This window comes from Vombatus ursinus, unplaced genomic scaffold, assembly GCF_900497805.2.
Source record: "Vombatus ursinus unplaced genomic scaffold, bare-nosed wombat genome assembly UNPS02011591.1, whole genome shotgun sequence".
NCBI lineage: Eukaryota > Metazoa > Chordata > Mammalia > Diprotodontia > Vombatidae > Vombatus > Vombatus ursinus.
This window is the reverse complement of record NW_020951369.1, coordinates 5,312,997-5,331,196: the sequence shown is the minus strand read 5'-3', so window position 1 is coordinate 5,331,196 and position 18,200 is coordinate 5,312,997. Positions and strand designations below refer to the sequence as shown.

General features: G+C 39.3%; 1 protein-coding gene across 3 annotated transcripts in view; it reads left to right on the top strand.

Annotated features, from left to right (window-relative positions):
* Positions 1 to 18,200, top strand: part of KIAA1211L (KIAA1211 like) — a 162,167-nt gene that overhangs the window by 131,807 nt on the left and 12,160 nt on the right. The window contains exons 9-11 of one of the 3 annotated variants that reach the window (XM_027856680.1): positions 13,339 to 13,532; positions 15,810 to 15,957; positions 16,266 to 16,409. In XM_027856680.1, coding sequence (XP_027712481.1) covers positions 13,339 to 13,532; positions 15,810 to 15,957; positions 16,266 to 16,408 — 485 coding nt within the window. In that variant the 3' untranslated portion in view covers position 16,409. Of the gene's footprint in view, positions 1 to 13,338; positions 13,533 to 15,809; positions 15,958 to 16,265; positions 16,991 to 18,200 lie in introns of those variants that run through there. The other 2 variants (XM_027856682.1, XM_027856681.1) reach the window with 2 other exon arrangements.

The following is an 18,200-nucleotide window of genomic DNA, read 5'->3' as shown; positions in this document are numbered from 1 at the left end:
ATTTTGCAGCAGAAGTCTGTGCCTTTGCCTAGGGCGCGCTGGGAGCTGGAGCAGAGAGTGCTTTATGATGATAATGGTTCTCCCACTGTAGTCTGGTGCCCTCAACTGTCTGGTTCACTTGCAGAAGCCTAGCTGATAAGGTTTAACAGACTATAAACTTTAAGGAAGTTAATTACCTGCAATATAAAATGAATCACTATTACCAGAAAATAAACGTCAACTTACCGAGATTTTGGCTCCAAAAAACTGTACCTAGTGAGATATGTGTGTGAAAAGGGAATATTCTTTGAATTATGCAATTTGAAGAGAAACGGAGAAAAGTAATTTTAAAAGTATTTAAGAGTAGACCTTAGGGCCTGGCAGGGAGAAACTCCAGCCATGATGTTTGGGGAGCAGAACAACTGTGCGCTTTGAGGTCTGGCTGGTTTTTTTGCATCCGATGCCAGTAACTAAATTATCTCTGATTACCAGCTAGCTAGTAATAGTGATAACTGGCTCCTGTAAATTTCAGTAATTGGGACAAGACCCCACTTGCCTAATTCTAATTCTAGAACTGGCAACAAGCTGGAGATTTTATCAGGGAATAGGCAGGCAGGGATAGGGTATGCAGCAGTCAGGCCTGGGAAAGCCTGGCCAGATGGGAGTCTGGGGGAAATTAATGGGAAACAGAGGACAGAGCCGGCTAACAAAAAGGTCAAGGTGTCAGTGCTTATTTAAAGACCAGGGTGACTAGTTCAGTTGTCCAGATTTGGAGACAGTGGCTGTCTCTTGAAATCTCATGTTCTGGGAGAGCCTTCAACAGGAAACACCTTGCCAAGCAGATTTGCTGTAGGATTGTTAACTAGTAGTCCCATAGTCTACACCAAATAGCACCCTTCACTCTGTCAGCCTCCTCCCTCCAGGAAAGATAAAGGAGCAAGAAGAGGGAAAAGTAGGGATAAAAAGGGAAAAGAAGGAAGAATGCTAGGAATTTTTTTTTTAAAGATTTCAGTGGTAGGCATGACAAAATCCAGGCGACAACATGGTAAGTAACGTGGTACTGTGGGAAAAGCGCTGTTTCCCACCTCTGACACTACCCATGTAAGCTTGGGCAGCTCATTTAACCTTCAGGGATCTAAGTATAGTGATATGTAAAATCAAGAGATTGAACAGAATGGTCTTTGAGGTACCTCTGAGCCCTAGATACATGGTCCCATGACCTCTGATTCTGAAAATGGATTAAATTGCCAAGAGGAACTGGAGGAGGTGGGACAACCGGAATAGTAGAGACATGGTAAGGAAAGAACAAAATAGGAAGGGAATAAGCATTGATTAAGCACTTGCTGTGTGCCCCGCACTGTGCTAAGTATTTTACAGATTTTACAAATATTATCTCTCTTGATCCTCACAACAACAATAGGAGCTATTATTAACTTCATTTTACAGATGAGGGCTTGCCCGGAATCATGCCGCTAAATCCCCCCATTTGAAAATGTTCCACTGTTTCTTCTTTCTTCCCTGTGACTTGCCCAAGGTCCCAGGACTCATTATTAAGTAGCAGAACCAGGATTAGGTCATCAGATACCTGGTCTAATTCTTTTTCATAGGTCTAGGGGAGTCTAGCGTGAAGCCTAGACAATATTTGATGATTGTTATTGTTGTTTTTGGTGTCGTTATGTTGTTTCAGCCATGTCTGGCTCTTCATGACTCCATTTGGGGTTTTCTTGGCAATGATACTGGAGTGGTTTGCCATTGCCTTCTCTAGCTCATTTTATAGATGAGGAAACTGAGGCAAACAGGGTTAAGTGACTTGCCCAGGATCACAGAGCTAGCAAGTGTCTAAGACTGGATTTGAACTCAGGAAGACGAGTCTTCCTGACTCCAGGCCCAGCATGCTATCCATTGTGCCACCTAGCTTCACATGCGCACACACACACACATTTTTCAATATATATAAAATATTATATGATATATACATAGTATATGTATATGTGTGTTTATATGTACACATGCATACATATACATATTGTATCAACCTTTCTCATAGCATTTTCTTAATATTTCTACATTAAATTACTTTCACTGGTGGAAACCATTACTGGCAGAGGTTGAGCTGACCAGCTTTGATAAACTTAAAGCATTCTCCTTTAATCTAGATATTCACCAAAATAAACCATACATTTCTAGGCTTTAATCAACAACAAAAAAAAATTCATTCCATTTCTTCTCCTCTAAAAATTAAAAAAAACAACTTTGGCTTTTCATAAATTATGCCATAATGAGTCATATTTTGTAATGATTTTTCTAAATGGAAAATTGATTAAAATATCTTTTTCTTCTGGTTCATTTTAAGTCTTCTATTGAATAAAAAAAAGCGCCAGATAAATACACACACAAACACATAATGACAAAATCTAAAGGAATTTAATCTACCAAGATACATGTGGAAGTTCGGTCTTGTCTGACTCCTCCTGACCCCATTTGGCATTTTCTGGGCAAAGATACTGGAGTGATTTGCCATTTCTTTCTCCAGATCATTTTCCAGATAAGGAAGCTGAAGCAAACAGGGTGAAGTAACTTTCCCAGGATCACACAGCTAGTAAGTATCTAAGCTTGGATTTCAACTTAGGTCTTCCTGACTCCAGGCCTGGCATTCTATTCACTATATCACCTAGCTGCCCTTCAGTTTCTGAGTATAACCCACCTGTTTGTGTGGATGGCTTTTAATTTTGTTTGACCGCAGAGCATTTTTTCCTGTGAAGTATGTGAAGTCACTTGTCCAGGGTCACACAGTAATAAGTGTTTGGGGTCAGATTTGAACTCAAGAAGATGAGTCTTTCTGCCTCCAGGCCTGGCGCTCTATTTGCTGCTGCTCCACCCACCTGCTCCACATGGGAGTTAAATAAGTATAATTACAAACACTCTTTAAAGAAATAGACTTAAATTGGAAAAATATTAATTGCTCATGCATAATAAAAGAAAATATAATACTAATTATAATACTGCCTAAATTAACTTATTTAATGTCATACCAAACTACCAAAACATTATAAAGCAGGAAAAAATTATTAAAATTTACCTGGAGAAACTAACAGTTAAGAATCTCAAGGGAAATCATGAAAGAGTGAGAAAGGGAACCTAGAAGTATTAAATCTCAAACTATCCTACAAACCAGGAATCAATCCTGCCTCCGCCACCTGTGTGACCTTGGACGTATCACCTAATCTCTCTCCTCAGTTTCCCCATCTGGAAAACAAATGATGGCATTAGATGACCTCTTCAGTCCCTTCCAATATTATAATCTGTGATCTTAGGATTCCGAGTTGGGATAAAAAAAGAAGTATGAAGAAAACATGCATAAATTATTTCTGGTTTATGATTAGAAAGGGAAATCATCTTATATGTATCCCTCATTAAAAAAAGAAAGAAAGATTAATTACGGCCTACAGCACAGCTTGGTAATAGAGCTTATTAAAATGGCTCACTATAGAGTGAGACAGTCACTGTCCATACTGGCTTGAGGAACTCTTTAGGATGGGAAATAGAAACATCAGGGAAACAGAAAGTTATAGAGCTTCAGAAGTATGAGTGAGAAGATAAATTGGATTGAGACATGGGAGGGAGAACAGTAATTAGAAAAGGCAAGTAGGTCAAGGGATACTAGAGATTATTCCATTACTGAGGGGGATGAGAAAGAGAAGTTGATAATGAAAGAGATGGACTCCCTTCAGCTGGTGTTCATTCCCCCACTGGCAACAACCTTACTCAAAAATATAATGTGGAAAATGCAGTTCCTTGAAATATAACCTGTTGTTTCTAAGTGGAACAACTTCTTCCTCGGCATCAAAGTTCTAACTTGATACTCTGAATGATCCATGATTTCATCTTTGTGAATATTTTTCATGGGTCCAGACATCAAACCGTTTTTATTTCTTTTGAAATAAATTGTTGAGTCGTTTTCAGTCATGTATTACTCTTCATGACTTTATTTGGGGTTTTCTTGGCAAAGATATTGGACCACCATTTACTTCTCCAGCTCATTTTACAGATGAGGAAACTGAGTCAAACAGTGTTAGATGACTTGCCCATAGTCACACAGCTAGCAAATGTCTGAGGCTGGATTTGAACTCAGGAAGATGAGTTTTCCTGACTCTAGGCTTGGCATTCTATCCACTGTGCCACCTACCTGAAATAAATAATGGTCTAAAATCATCTCTGTGCATTGCTAGCCTGGTCTTAGGATGACAGACACACACAGAGACTGTCATCAGGTCTATTCTCAAAGCCTTTCCAACGTAGTAGGACAGAGCAAAATTCATATTCTTTTAGCGTAGCCTTCAAGAGTTTAAAATCAACTGAATTTCACAATGAGACAGCATACTAGGACTTATTAGGAGGAAGAACACTAAATTAGGCCTAAATTTCAAAAGAATATTAGTAGGACTTAAAAAATAAAAAGGCAAATCCAAGTCTCTGGGTCTTCAGCAATATTTTAAAACCTGTGTGGCTTAGGTATGGTATACTAATATAATGTTAGCATAGTGGACTTTTGTGACAGACTGAATTTTCCCCTGGCAAAATACAGCACCAAAGCACTCTGGCTTTACTGTACACAAGTATTCCTAATAAAGGGGCAGTTAGGTGACACAGTGGTTAGAGCCCTGGGTGTTAAGACAGGAAGATTTCCTGAGTTGAGATCTGGCCTCAGACACTTACTAGCTGTGTGACCCTGGACAAGTCCTTTTACCCAGTTTGCCTCAGTTTCCTCATCTGTAAAATGAACTGGAGAAGGAAATGGCAAGCCACTCCAGTATCTTTGCCAAGAAAACCCAAATGGGGTCACAAAGAGTCAGCCATGACTGAAAATGACTAAATAACAACTTAGGAACTGAAGTGCCCAAAGACCTGGGACATAGCTTTTTCATCCTTTTAAGAGATGAATCACACAAGAGAAATCACAAATATTTTTTTTTACAGCATTTTATAGCAATTAACAGCATTAAGAGAACAGTCCTTGAATTAATCCAAAGATGGTTAAAAAAAACTTATGCAAGAAATTTAAAGATATTTTTCCTAAATAAAGCCTAGATTTTTTTTATTACACTCCAGTCTGTAATAACTTTACCAACTATGTTTTATGTAATTCCATTTATAAAAACTAAAACAAAAAAGCCTCTTATCATTTATCCATTTTTAACCATCAACTTGTCATGTGACCAAGTTTACTCCACAAGGAATAAGGATCTATGTTTTCATTGATATAGTTAGTTTCTGGACAAAAAAACTCCCTCTACCAATGGAAGTACTCTGAAAAATGAATTTTGAGACACTATTAATTGAAGTTAGATAAAAAGTTATCTTCCCCAGAAAATGCTGAAACACTAAGAATGTGCTCTGAATTGGTGACTGTGACAATAGTCATCACATTATTAACAGGTTTCTCTCTCTTATCTGTGCCAACTTATAGAAAAGAGGTCTTCTTAAAAGTCCTATTTTCTTAGGTAGGGCAAAGGAAATGATAGTGGGTTACAGGGGAAAGTAGATTACTATTCAATCAGAATCGTAGCACTGTCTTGCTTACCAAGTATTGGGTGTCTTCCGCTCAACAATCTTTGTCTTGGAAGCCTAGTTTTCTCAAGTTATTCATTGTGAATAACCACAGCTTGAGAACGAATTCTAAGGGTTGCCAAGAAGATTGAAATCTGAAATAACTGTCATCAACCAAACTGCAAAGTTAGCTGGATTCAGACCTCAGGAAGACAACTGAACGTCTTTAAAAATATATTACTCTGAGGACTGCCCACCCTGATTGTCTTCAGTTCTTGTGGGATACTAGCTTGGTCAGAATGGAAATGGTGCCATTGAAAATCTGAATGTATGGGGCAGTTAGGTGGTACAGTGGATAGAGCTCCAGCCCTGGATTCAGGAGGACCTGAGTTCAAATCCAGCCTCAGACACATAACACTTACTAGCTGTGTGACCCTGGGCAAGTCACTTAACCCCATTGCCTAGCGAAAAGAAAATCTGAGTATGCAGGATTTGTTGGATTTTGTGTACTGCAGTCAAAGTTTTAGTTGGGTTTATTTTTTTTAATTATATGCAGAATGGATTAGTCACAACAGATAGTTGGAAGCTGCTTCTTGAAAAAAAAAAGTGTAGCTAAAGCTCTCAAGTTTTTATATAATTGTGTGGTACAAAATGTTAGTGCTTATTAGCAATTTTGGCATATCTTCCAAGATAGGCATCGGTTTGGACAGGCAGAAAAAAGGAAAGACTTTCTATAAATGTATTCAGGGCCAAACTGAGGAGAGATGAGATTTTGACCTGCCTTGTACCTAGTTCCATGAATCTGTGAGACAGCAGGATAGAAGGGAGCTTCATCTAATCCAAAATATACATTTCAGCCTGGGGCACTGAAAATAGAGTTGTAGTAGAGTCAGGTCTGATTCTTTGTGACCCTATTTGGGGTGTTCTTGGCAAAGATACTGAAGTGGTTTGTCATTTCCTTTTTCAGCTCATTTTCCAGATGAGGAAACTGAGGCAAACAGGGTTAAGTGACTTTCCAAGAGTCACACAGCTAGGAAGTGTCTGAGACCAAATTTGAACTCAAGAAGTTTTCCTGATTCCAGGCCTGACATTCTATCCACTGCACCACCAGTATACATAAAATCATCCTCACATTAATGAAGCCACAATACATAAGGATATATAGCGTATCTATACAGAATGCATTTTGTACAACAGAAGTGACAAAGTTACAGCCTGAAGGCTAGTGTAGCACAAACCAAATTAAAGTGTAATGGGGAAATGTTTAACAAAATAAATAAAAGTATAATACAACATGTTGATTTGTGGTTTTCTAAGTCAACATATGGCTGCAGAGATCCATTTCTATTTGAGTTTGGCAACACTGTTGCAATGTACAGATACATGTATACATACACATATACACATACATGTATATATATTACTGTGTGTGTGTGTGTGTGTGTGTGTGTGTGTGTGTGTATACATACCAGCTAGGTGGTACAGTGGGTGAGAGCACTGGACTTGGAGTCAGGAAGACCTGATTTCAAATCCTACCTGAAAGACTTTGCTAGCTATAGATCCTGAGCAAGTCACTTAACCTCTTTCTGCCTCAGTTTCCTCATCTATAAAACTGGGATAATGATAGCACCTATGTCACAGGTGCAACTTTAAAAACACTATAAGTATGCTTGCTTTCTTGCTCCATATATAAACATATATATGGAGAAGAAATCTATATTATATATGTGTATTATAGAATGCTATATATTTGGAGAGTAAAATATATACATATATGGAAATTTCTATCTATGTATTTCTGTATACACACATACATATATGTGTATATACACATGTACATATAGCTATATGGACTCAAACAGTACATGCACATAATTAGATCTTTAAGGTTGCAAAGTACTGTACATAATGTCTTCTCATTGGCTCCTCACAACCCTCTGAGATAGGTGCTAATACATATAGGTGTGTATGTGTGTGTGTATCATCATTTCACACACACACACACACACACAAAACGAGAGAAAGTAACACACATACACATATCCAGATACTTCTTTTCATTTCAGCAAGACTATTTTAGGCTATCTGGATCTTCACTGCTTTGTTATAATTTTCTTCCAGTGAAGGCATTTGTTCAAATGTAGCAAATACAGTGTCAGTTTGCCATTCAGGAATATACTCTCTTGCCTTGTATAGCTACATCTGACACTTTGTTTAAAATCTGTTTAAAAAAAAGTATGAGAAATATATGTCATCAGATAAATCCACAGGATATTGAAGGTAGTTTTAGTGAGAGTATCTAAGCAACAATAGGTAAAGAATAAAATACTTTCCACCTGTAAAAAAAATGGTGTTGTATGAATTAATGTAAGCATAATGGATCACATGAAAGCTTTTCAAATACTTGAAAACAGTTATGTTCCCTGAAACCTGTTCTCTAGGCTTAAAATTGCCTCTTTCTTCAATTAGTCTTTACATGTTTCAAGGCCTCTGACTCTTCTAAAAACCCTTTTCTAGACAAGTTCATCAATGTTGTCCCAAAAATGTGGCACTAAGAACTACAGGAAATATCCCAGATATGACTCAGCTAGACCAGATGATAGCAGGACAATATCACTTTTCCCCTTTTATATACTATGCCTCCACTAATGGAACCAAAGATTGCATTGTCTGTCTTGTCTGCTATATCCTACTTGTTGACATATTAAGATAGCAATCTAATTAAAACCCCCAGATTTTCTTCACTTCATTTGGTGTATCTTCCTTGTTCTGTACTTCTACAGCTGATTATTTTTAACCTAAATATAGGATTTTCAAGGAGGCAGCTAAGTGACTCAGTGGTTAGACAGCTAGACCTGGAGTCAGGAAGACCTGAGTTCAAATCTAGCCTCAGACACTTAACTAGCTGTGTGACTCTGGGCAAGTCACTTAACCTCAGTTTCCTCATCAGTAAAATGAGCTGGAGAAGAAGATGGTAAATCACTCCAGTATCTTTGCCAAGAAAATTCCATGGACACTGTGGTCCATGGGGTCACAAAGAGGCAGAGATGACTGAATAACAACAAATAGGACTTTCAATTTATTTCTACTTAATTATATTAGATTTGACCTATTGTTCTGGCTTACTGAGCTTTTTAGATGCCAGTTCTTCCATCTAATATATTAACTGTCTATTTGTCCCAGCTTCACATCATCTGCAAATGCAGTAAGCAAGCTATCTAATCCTTCACCCAGTCATCAATAAAAATGTTAAACATAACAAGGCCAAGGAGAGAGCAAACACTGTATTCTGCCAGTGACTTCCATAGATTGACCTTGAGCCATTAATTGATACTGTTTGGGTCTGGTTGGTCAATCAGTTCAGAATTCACTTAATTGTACATGCAATGAACGTCTAAAAGAATATCATAGAGGATTTTCTGAAATTCCTTGCTGAAATTCAGATATATTTTGTCTTTGAAATTTCCCTGATCTACCAGTCTAGCAGACATACAAAAAAAAAATTAGTCTACCACTATTATAATTTGTTCTTGATGAGCCCATGCTAGTTCCTAGTGATTAGTGCTTCCTTTTTTTTTTAAAGGACTTAAAAATCATCCCCTATAATAATGCATTTTAAAATTTTACCGGGAATCAAGATCAAGCTTACCTTCTCATGGTTGGTAGAATTCACCTTCTTTCCCCTTTATCAGGGTAATGTTTGCCTTTTCCCCCAGCATTGATCTTATCCTTTTTATTATCTTCCTTAGTCCAATGTAGCTAAGACTAGCCTTTCTTGTTCTCCTTATCTTGTTCTGATTGCAAGCCTTAGCTCATTTTGCCTAGCTCATTCTGGGCTATATAGAGTTCTTGACATTCTCATAGAACCATGCCAAGTTTTTGTATCTGTGGTCAGTGATCTGCTCTTGCTTCCTTCTTCTATATATTTCTTTCTTTAATCTGAGGGGAGGGAGCAAGCATTTATTACATGCCTACTGTGTGTTAAGCACCATGCGAATATAATCTCATTTGATCTGTACCACAACCCTGAGAAGGAGATACTATTATTATCCCCATCTTATAGATGAGGAAACTGAGGCAGACTGAGGTTTTGTGATTTGCCCAGGGTCACACACAGTTACAAATGTCTGAGGCTGAATTTGAACTCAGATCTTCTTTATTCTAGCCCCAGTGCTCTATTCAGTAGGCCCTATCTCCAGTTTGTCCTGCCATTGGACTTTGATAGCTCTGGGAGAGAGAATGACGTGGATAACTTTGTGTAGTTCTGCCTCACTTAAATCCAATTCACAGGCAAATCAAGACATCACCTGTAATGTCCTTAGAACTCTTTGAAAACAAAGGACAAACAAAGCTTCCTCTGGTAAAATTGAACAAATTCCCTGTGTCTGTTCTGATTTATCTAGACCGTTCCCCCTTGTTTTCTTCAGAAGACTCATTCATGTTTTTAGGTTTCCAGAGCATCGCCCACCCTGCGCCAGCTTCTTTCTACAAATCCCACAGCTGAGTAGGAAACCTGGGTCTTATAACTCCCAAATCCAGTACTTTTCCTGTTGTACTTTAATGTCTCTAGAGGAGAACATGGTCCACGGAAAAACTACCTAGGCTAAACCTAGAAAAAAATTGCAAGATGAATGGTTGATACCTGGTACTCTCAGGCTCCCATTTCCTCTTTTTTTTTTTTTTTTTTTTTTGGTTAGGCAATGGGGTTAAGTGACTTGCCCAGGGTCACACAGCTAGTAAGTGTTATATGTCTGAGGCCAGATTTGAACTCGGGTCCTCCTGAATCCAGAGCCGGTGCTCTATCCACTGCGCCACCTAGCTGCTCCCCTCCTTTTCCTCTCTTTAACCCATCACACTCCTAATGCTCTTCTCTCCTTTCCCCTGCCCTCAGGAGAGGTTCTTATAAACTTACTCATGTTGATGAGAGGCAGTGTTGCCTTCGTGTCAAGAAGATCTGAGTTCAAATCTCATTTCTGACATATACTGTGCCATCTGCACAAGTAAGTCACTGAACTTTTTCATGCCTTAAGTGCTGAACAACCACAAGTTGTAGGGCAGCTACCAATTTACATCTTTCCCTCATCGTTAGTTCCCTGTACTAAAGATGCCACAGATGGAAGAAACCTTAAAGATAATTTACTATAACCCCTTTGTTTTACAGATGAGGAAACTGAGGTCCAAAAAGCTTAAGTGAATGATAGGATTATAGATCTGGAACTGGAAGGTACCTCAAAGGTCATGTAACCCAACCCCTTCATTTTACAAATGAGGCCCAAACCAAGGCCCAAAGAGATTAAATTGCTTGCCTAAGGTCTCACAGGTAGTAAGTGTCACAAATAGGATTTGAACCTGGTTCATTATCTGTAAAATCAACTGGAGAAGGAAATGACAAATCACTGCAATATCTTTGTCAAGAAAACCCCAAATGGGGTCATGAAGAGTTGGACATGACTGAAACAATTGAACAATCACAATGGGAGTTCTTAACCTAGGGTCAATGAATCTGTTTTGGCAGTGGATAGAGTACTAAGCCTGAAGTCAGTAAGACTTATTTTCCTGAGTTCAAATCTGGCCTCAGAAACTTACCAGCTATGTGACCCTCAGCAAGTCCCTCAACCTTGTTTGCCTCAGTTTCCTCATCTGCAAAATGAGCTGGAGAAGGAAATGGCAAACTGCTCCAGTTTTTTTGCCAAGAAAACCCCAAGAGTTGTACATGACTGAAATGACTGAACAAGTATGTGTCAGGCGCTATGCTAAATACTTTACATATATTAGGTCAAAAATCTATCCAGAGATCTTCTTTCACTAGGGCACCTAGTATCTCTATACGTTGTTGTTGTTGACTTATTTTTTCAGTCACGTTCAACTCTTTGTGACCCCATTTTGGGGTTTCCTTGGCAAAGATATTGGCATGGTTTTCTTGTTTTCTTCCTTCCTAAGACCAATGCCTCTTCTCCTTCAGTTTCTGTGTTGCCTTCTCTATGGAATAATCAAAATATGAATGTCATAAAGAAGGAACAATACAAGCTACCAAGTATTACCTTTATCTTGGCCTTCATCACCTCTCTCCTAGATTATTGCAAAGGCTTACTTGGTCTCCCTGCTTCAAATCTCTCCCCACTCTGGTTCATCCTCCACACTGCTGCTGAAATAATTTTTCTTAAGTCCTGATTTGACAGGGCAGCTAGGTAAATAGTAGATAGAGTGCTGGGCCTGGAATCAGGAAGATCTGAGTTCAAATCTGGCCTCAGACATTTATTAGCTATGTGACCCTGGGCAGGTCATTCAACCCTGTTTGCCTCAGTTTCCTCATCTGTGAAATGAGCTGGAGAAGGAAATGGCAAACCTCTCCACTATCTCTGCCAAGGAAACCTCAAATGGGATCACGAAGAGTTGGACACAACTGAAAAATGACTGAACAGCAACATGTTAAAGCAGATATATGGTCCACAAAGCCCTGGTTTCAAGTCACAGGTTATTTTTTCAAGCTATTGTTTCCTTGCTTCTTAGTTAAGCAAACTAAATATGTCAATGTTGTCATTAAGAAACTCTCTTTTCTTAAAAGGTATACTATGCTTATTAATTTTAAAAGCAAAAGGAACTGAGCGTGTACCTTAGATGTTGTAGGTTCTTAAAATACTTGTTTAATGAATGGTCTGTTAAATGCTAAAAAGCAACTCTGAGCAAAAAATGTCAAGTGTTTGATAAAGATTTACTGTCTTGGGAAAAACAGCATGGTGTAATCAGCAGGGATGAGGAACCTGCAGCCTTGAGGCCACATGTGGCCTTGTAGGTCCTTGGGTGTGGCCTTTTGACTGAGTCCAAGTTTTACAAAACAAATCCTTTTATTAAGGGGATTTGTTCTGTGAACTTTGGATTCAGTCAAAGGGGCACACTTGAGGACCTAGAGGGCCACATGTGGCTTTAAGGCCACAGGTTCCCCACCCCTGGTGCAGTGGATCAAAAGACACTTTGAAGTCAAGAAGACCTGGGCTCAAAACCTGAGAATTACTGTGTGACCATGGACAAGTCACTCAAACTTTCATTGACCCTAGACAATCTTCTAAGACTGTAAGTTACTGACAAGTTCCCAATCTGTGTCAGTAAAGGGAGTTTTTGTGGATAGAATTCTGAGCCAGAGTCAGAACACCTAAGTTCAAACCCCAGGAATTTACTATGTGACCCTGAGAAAGTCACGTAACCATTATGTTTCCTCAACTGTAAAATGAGGATAATAATAGTACTTACTTCCCGGGGTTGTTGTGAGGCTCAAATGACATACTATTTGTAAAGGGAATGCTTGTTTCCTCTTTCCCTCCTTTCTGCCTTTTTCTTCCTTTCTTTTTTCCTTCCTCTCTCTCTTGCATCCTTCCTTCCTGAGAAAATCACAGATCTAAGCCAAAAAGAAAAAAACCCAAAAAATGCCAGACAGTATATTTAAAATTTGGTGCTGATCATAGAGATAGTCACATTTCTTTTGTGCTGATCCTAGAGGTAGTCACATAACTCTCTCTCTCTCTCTCTCTCTCTCTCTCTCTCTCTCTCTCTCTCTCTCTCTCTCACCATTCCAAATAGGCTAGCTTGATATCTTCATTGAACTTGATGTCTTTGATACCTTTGCATCTTAGAATAAAACAAAAAGCTACCTAAAATAAGTTCATAAGGGTCTCACCCCAAAGTCTCTCAAATCTTCCCAAAGCAATATGTGTAATGATATAGAGGGTGTGGATAGAGCAGTGCAGCTCACTACAGAAGGTCAAATCAAAAAGGGTAGAGGACTTCTATCAAATAACCTCATGAATCTGCCCACAGAGAAAAACATGCCATCCCCAGCATCGGCCACTGGAGCCTCAGAGGGCCACTCACTGCCGCCCTGGATTACTCTAGCCAGGCAGAAGCGTAGGGGCTCCCGAGAACAACAGCAGATGAGCAAGGAGGAAAAGCCTGAAACACCAGCCCCAAAGTCAGACACAGAAAGGCCGAGTGGAGACCTGGACAGAAAAGAGGTACTTAGAAATATAACTTTTATCCTTTTCTTTTGTTACTATAGAAAAACAATGTGTATACCAGAAGTATTTTACCACAGTAAAGGCATATAGGTTTGGTCACTTCTGATGCCTGAAATGATAGGTGCTCAGTGATTCGCAGGCACTGAAAGCATAATATAGTGACCAAGTTGCCAAATTATAGCACCCATTTTGATTAAAAACAAAACAAAACTCAATCCACTGACTCAGTGGGAGATGGGCTCTGAAATCACAATTTGGCAATCAAGTTACCAAATTTTAGTAACCATTTTGAATAAAAAAAAAAAAACAGCCCAGTGGCTCTGTGGGAAAGTTATGTGCTGAATGCATGATTTGTAACTATGTTACATTTGGGGGGAAACCCACAAACCTGCACCCTTTCTCTCGATGAGTCAGAGATCTGAGAGTGATTACTTAGGCAAAAGGGAGTCAAATCTCTCACCGTCTCCCTGTTGCCTAGGCAACGATGCTTGGCATCTGGAGAAATGAAACAAGGTTAAAAATAACTTCTCAGTTTGATGCCTGGTGACAATGTCAACAGCTCCATTCTGGCTTCTTGAACGGTGATAAATGAGACCTGAATGCTTCTGGTGGCACAGGCTTCATGCTGGGGCCTCCGCTGAGAAGAGCTTCTGATTGGCTGCTGATTACTCCTCACACGTGGCTCCTGGCTTAGGAATTAGAGGTTCATCTGTGCATTCCGGAATGGAAGCTGTTCTTTCCAACCCAAGCAGCTGGGTTGGTAAGGGCTGATTTTCCCCTAATAGTCTCAAATTCGTTTCTGGGCTGACACATTGAGATAAGAAGTATTTGAAATTGTGTGTTAATGATGAGGTTGACAGATTTAGCAGGACCTGGTTCTATATTTCCACTTAAAATCTCAGATTGAGAAGTTGCATGCAACCCAGGGGCACAATTATCAGGGTGTTTCAAAAATAAACATGTAGATTATATAGACAAACATCTGTGACTTTTTTTTCAGCCAAAGACAACAAGGTTTATTAAAGATCTGCCATATTGGCCAGACTCTCAAGGAACCTGAACATTTGTGAGCTATTGGCTAGATTACGAGAATCTGACACCTTGGCTAGATTCTTAAAGAATCTGAGCACCTTAATGGAGACTAGATGGACCTTAAATACAGAAAGACTATGGGAGGGATCTAGGGAGGATCTTGATGGAAGTGGCCAGTAGGTTGGGGTGAACACAATGCCAGGGACCTGACCACATGGCCAAAGGAGAAAGGATTCTAGATAGGATTAAAGGTGAGAAGTGGCCTGAGGCCGTAGGGAGGTAAGACGATGGAGGGCTAAGCTAGGTTAAGGGTAACACATCTGTGATATCATAGCCTACTTTTGCAATAGCTGGGGTTGTAGCCAGTTGTCCATTCAGTAGGGTGTGGTAGAAAACGAGCAGGATTTGAGATCAGAATCTCCTGTATTCCGTCCCTTATCACCTGTGTTACCTTGGATAAATCACTTAACCTACTTGAGGCTTCAGTTTCCCATCTTTAAAATGAGGGAGATGGATTACATGACCTCTAAAATCTTTTCCTGCTAGAAATCTGTGATACTAAGTATCATGTATTTCTTCTAAAAATTCTAATTTTAAAATGAAATATTTGCCACTGGAGTGGGGCATGACGTGGCAAAAAAGTTAATGAATAGTGATAGAATGTCGCGAAAAAGGTGTAAATCATTAACCTAAACATTAAGTTCTGTAGGTCAGTGGAATGGAAGAACAGTCAGAACAAGATGACTTTGTCACCCCTCACTGGCTGTGTGACCTTGGGAAAGTCACTTTCCCCTCTAAAATGAAGGGGATTGGATTAGATAAGTGATCTCTGAGGTCTGAAGAGCTGACTTTTCAATAGCAGCTATCTAGGGAAAAGTATAGAAGGCTTATTTTATCCTGAGGAGGGGAACGGCATGTTTTCTACAGTGATCCTGTCAGATTTGCTTGGATGGTGGTGGGGCAGGGGGAAGGGGGGGAAGTGGAGAAGAGAGAAAGAGACAGACAGGAAAATTATTTAACCTTTCTATGCCTGAGGCAGAGCCCTGAAATTTATCTCTGAAGAAATAGATGGATTGCCATTCATGTAAGGTAGAAAGGGTTCCTGCAAATAGGAGTCCTCCATGAAGAGGAAATCACAGGGTCCTGGTATATGAGTCCATATGTGCATATATGTTGAGTTGCCCCAATTCTGGATCACAAGTGACATTATTAGGATTTGTCCCTTCTGTAATCTCTCCATAGGAGCGCATTAAGCAACAAGCTGACTTTGTCCGTAGCAAATCTTTCCTGGTGCAGCCAGCTAAAACTGCTAAAGAACAGAAGCCAAGAGCAAAGCTGCACCTCAAAGAAGGACTTCATCGAGGCATTTCACTTTCCCATCAGAACCTGGGTATGAAAAATCTCCCTAATATTATGAGAAAGGGCTGGGGGCTATTCTTGCAATTTTATTTCAAGCACTTCTGTCATCTGATATGCATTCAGGCATTCACACGTGCTCCCCCCATGTCCCCAAACAAAATAAATTGTTTATGTGATCTGTTTGATGCTCTTCACAATTATTGCTTGATAGAAATAAAATTTATCTGAAGGAATACGTGTCCTTGTAAGGACCTCCTTGGACCTTGTTAAAGCAAAAGAAATGGTTTGCAATGGATTGGCAAGCTCCCCACTCAAGTATTTTTTTTTTTTCTTTTCCAGCAGCTCAGTCTCAGGTGATGACTGAGAAAGAACTCAACCAGCTAAAGAGGGCCAGTTATTCCAGTGCAGATCAGCCATCCTGGATGGAACTTGCCAAAAAGAAGTCTCAAGCCTGGAGTGACATGCCCCAGATTATAAAATAGGGTGATTCATAGCTGATTTTAAAAAAAATCACTGCTTTGACAAGTTAATAACCCACTTAATGAAACTGCTAGTTAGTCATGGCACAGGATCTATGAAACTTGAGAGTGATTTTATCATCAAGTTATGAGTGGGGGAAATGTGCAGTAAAAGGGAGGTCAAAGAAACGACTCTAATCTTGGGCCAGAGTTTACCAAAAACTTTGAAGTGATAAATGCTTGGAATAGCACACCTGGGAAGTCATCCAGATACTATTTCTTATGGGCCAGTAGGAACAAATGTGGATTTTTTTCCCTTAAATTCCTTTTGTAATAGAGATGCTGATGCTTGAGGGGAGGGCAGCCTGTCTCAAGTGAAATGTAGGCTAGGAAATTAGACTTTTTGCAAGGCTGGAATAGAAATAGTTTCATGAATATCATGAATATATCCTTCCATCTGAGGACAAGCCATTGCCTTTGGATACGCCCTGATCCATGGGTCACATCTTCTCTACTCGTGTTTATGACCAAGACTGACATTGACTTTGGAACTAAGAGTGTTCTTTTCAAAAGCAAAGGATGTGAATTAATTTATTTTCATGAAGATAAATCCACATGGGGATAAGGGGGGGGGGGGAAAAAAGGGGGGGGGAAAGGGGGGGGAGAAAGAAAGAGAGAAGAGAGAGAGCAACCCAGAAAATGTCATCAATTCAGAAAGCACATCCAAAAAGAATTTTTAAAGATGTTTTTCACCTGAAATCAGTGTCCTTAGGCAATGCAGGACTAAAAAGCAGTCCATTTAATAAAGGAATAAAAACATAGCTTCTGTTAAGTGGTAAATGTTCTGGTTTTCAGTAGTGGCTGGGATAACTATAAGTACAGATCAATTTAATCTACAAACCAGATACTCTTTTGGGGGGGGGAGGGGCAGAGACAATCAGGAAAATAACCTAATCAGTTTGGGTTGACATATTGAAAAAATGTACTTTTTCTGAGAGAGAGAGTTATGTTAGCTTCTAATTCATCATTATACATAAACATTTCCATCAAAACCCTGGGCGTAGATACAATACCCAGGATGAGCTATAGCTATTTCTACTTCATTTGGTTAGTAGAGTACATCCTGAGCCAAGGAAAGAGAGGACAAATAGCATTAGTCTCAGAATTGTGTCTGTGTATTATAATCTATATGTATATATGTCTGTTTATTAAGGAACATTTCCAAAGCCTTTCCTTTGAAAAGGACGATCTCCATGGGAATATGTATGTGTATATATAGCCAGCCAGGAACACCCTGCCATTGGGATCAGAGCAATCTCTTCATGTATTACAGTTTGAATTTATTTGTGCCCTAAGGCTGACTACCTTTATTGTATTTGAATCCTCATGAATAATTCTTTTTTTTCCCCCCTAGCTCCTGAGATTACAAAGTAAAATTAAGCAGGTCTGCCTTAAATAAGCTCAAAATAAGAAATACCTGATACTATAATGAGGTGTGACTCTTTGGGGGAATGCTTCACAAATGATTATGCAAAGCCCTAAGATACACACTTTTTTTTTAACCTGAGAAAACCATTTTTCCATTGTCCAGAAACACTTGCGTCCGTGATTCCTCCTATTAGCAGAATATCAAGTTATTGTCAATGTAAAAGGTAGAACATGCCCTATTCTGAAGTTGCTAATAATTTCTAGGTATCAGTACCGGACTTCATCCTTCCTGTTGTCTAGATCCTTTCCTGAGCCTGAATTGGGAGGTTGGGGAAAGTGCATTAACCCTTCAGGCTACTGGAAAAATTGAACGCTGGTACCTAAAGCC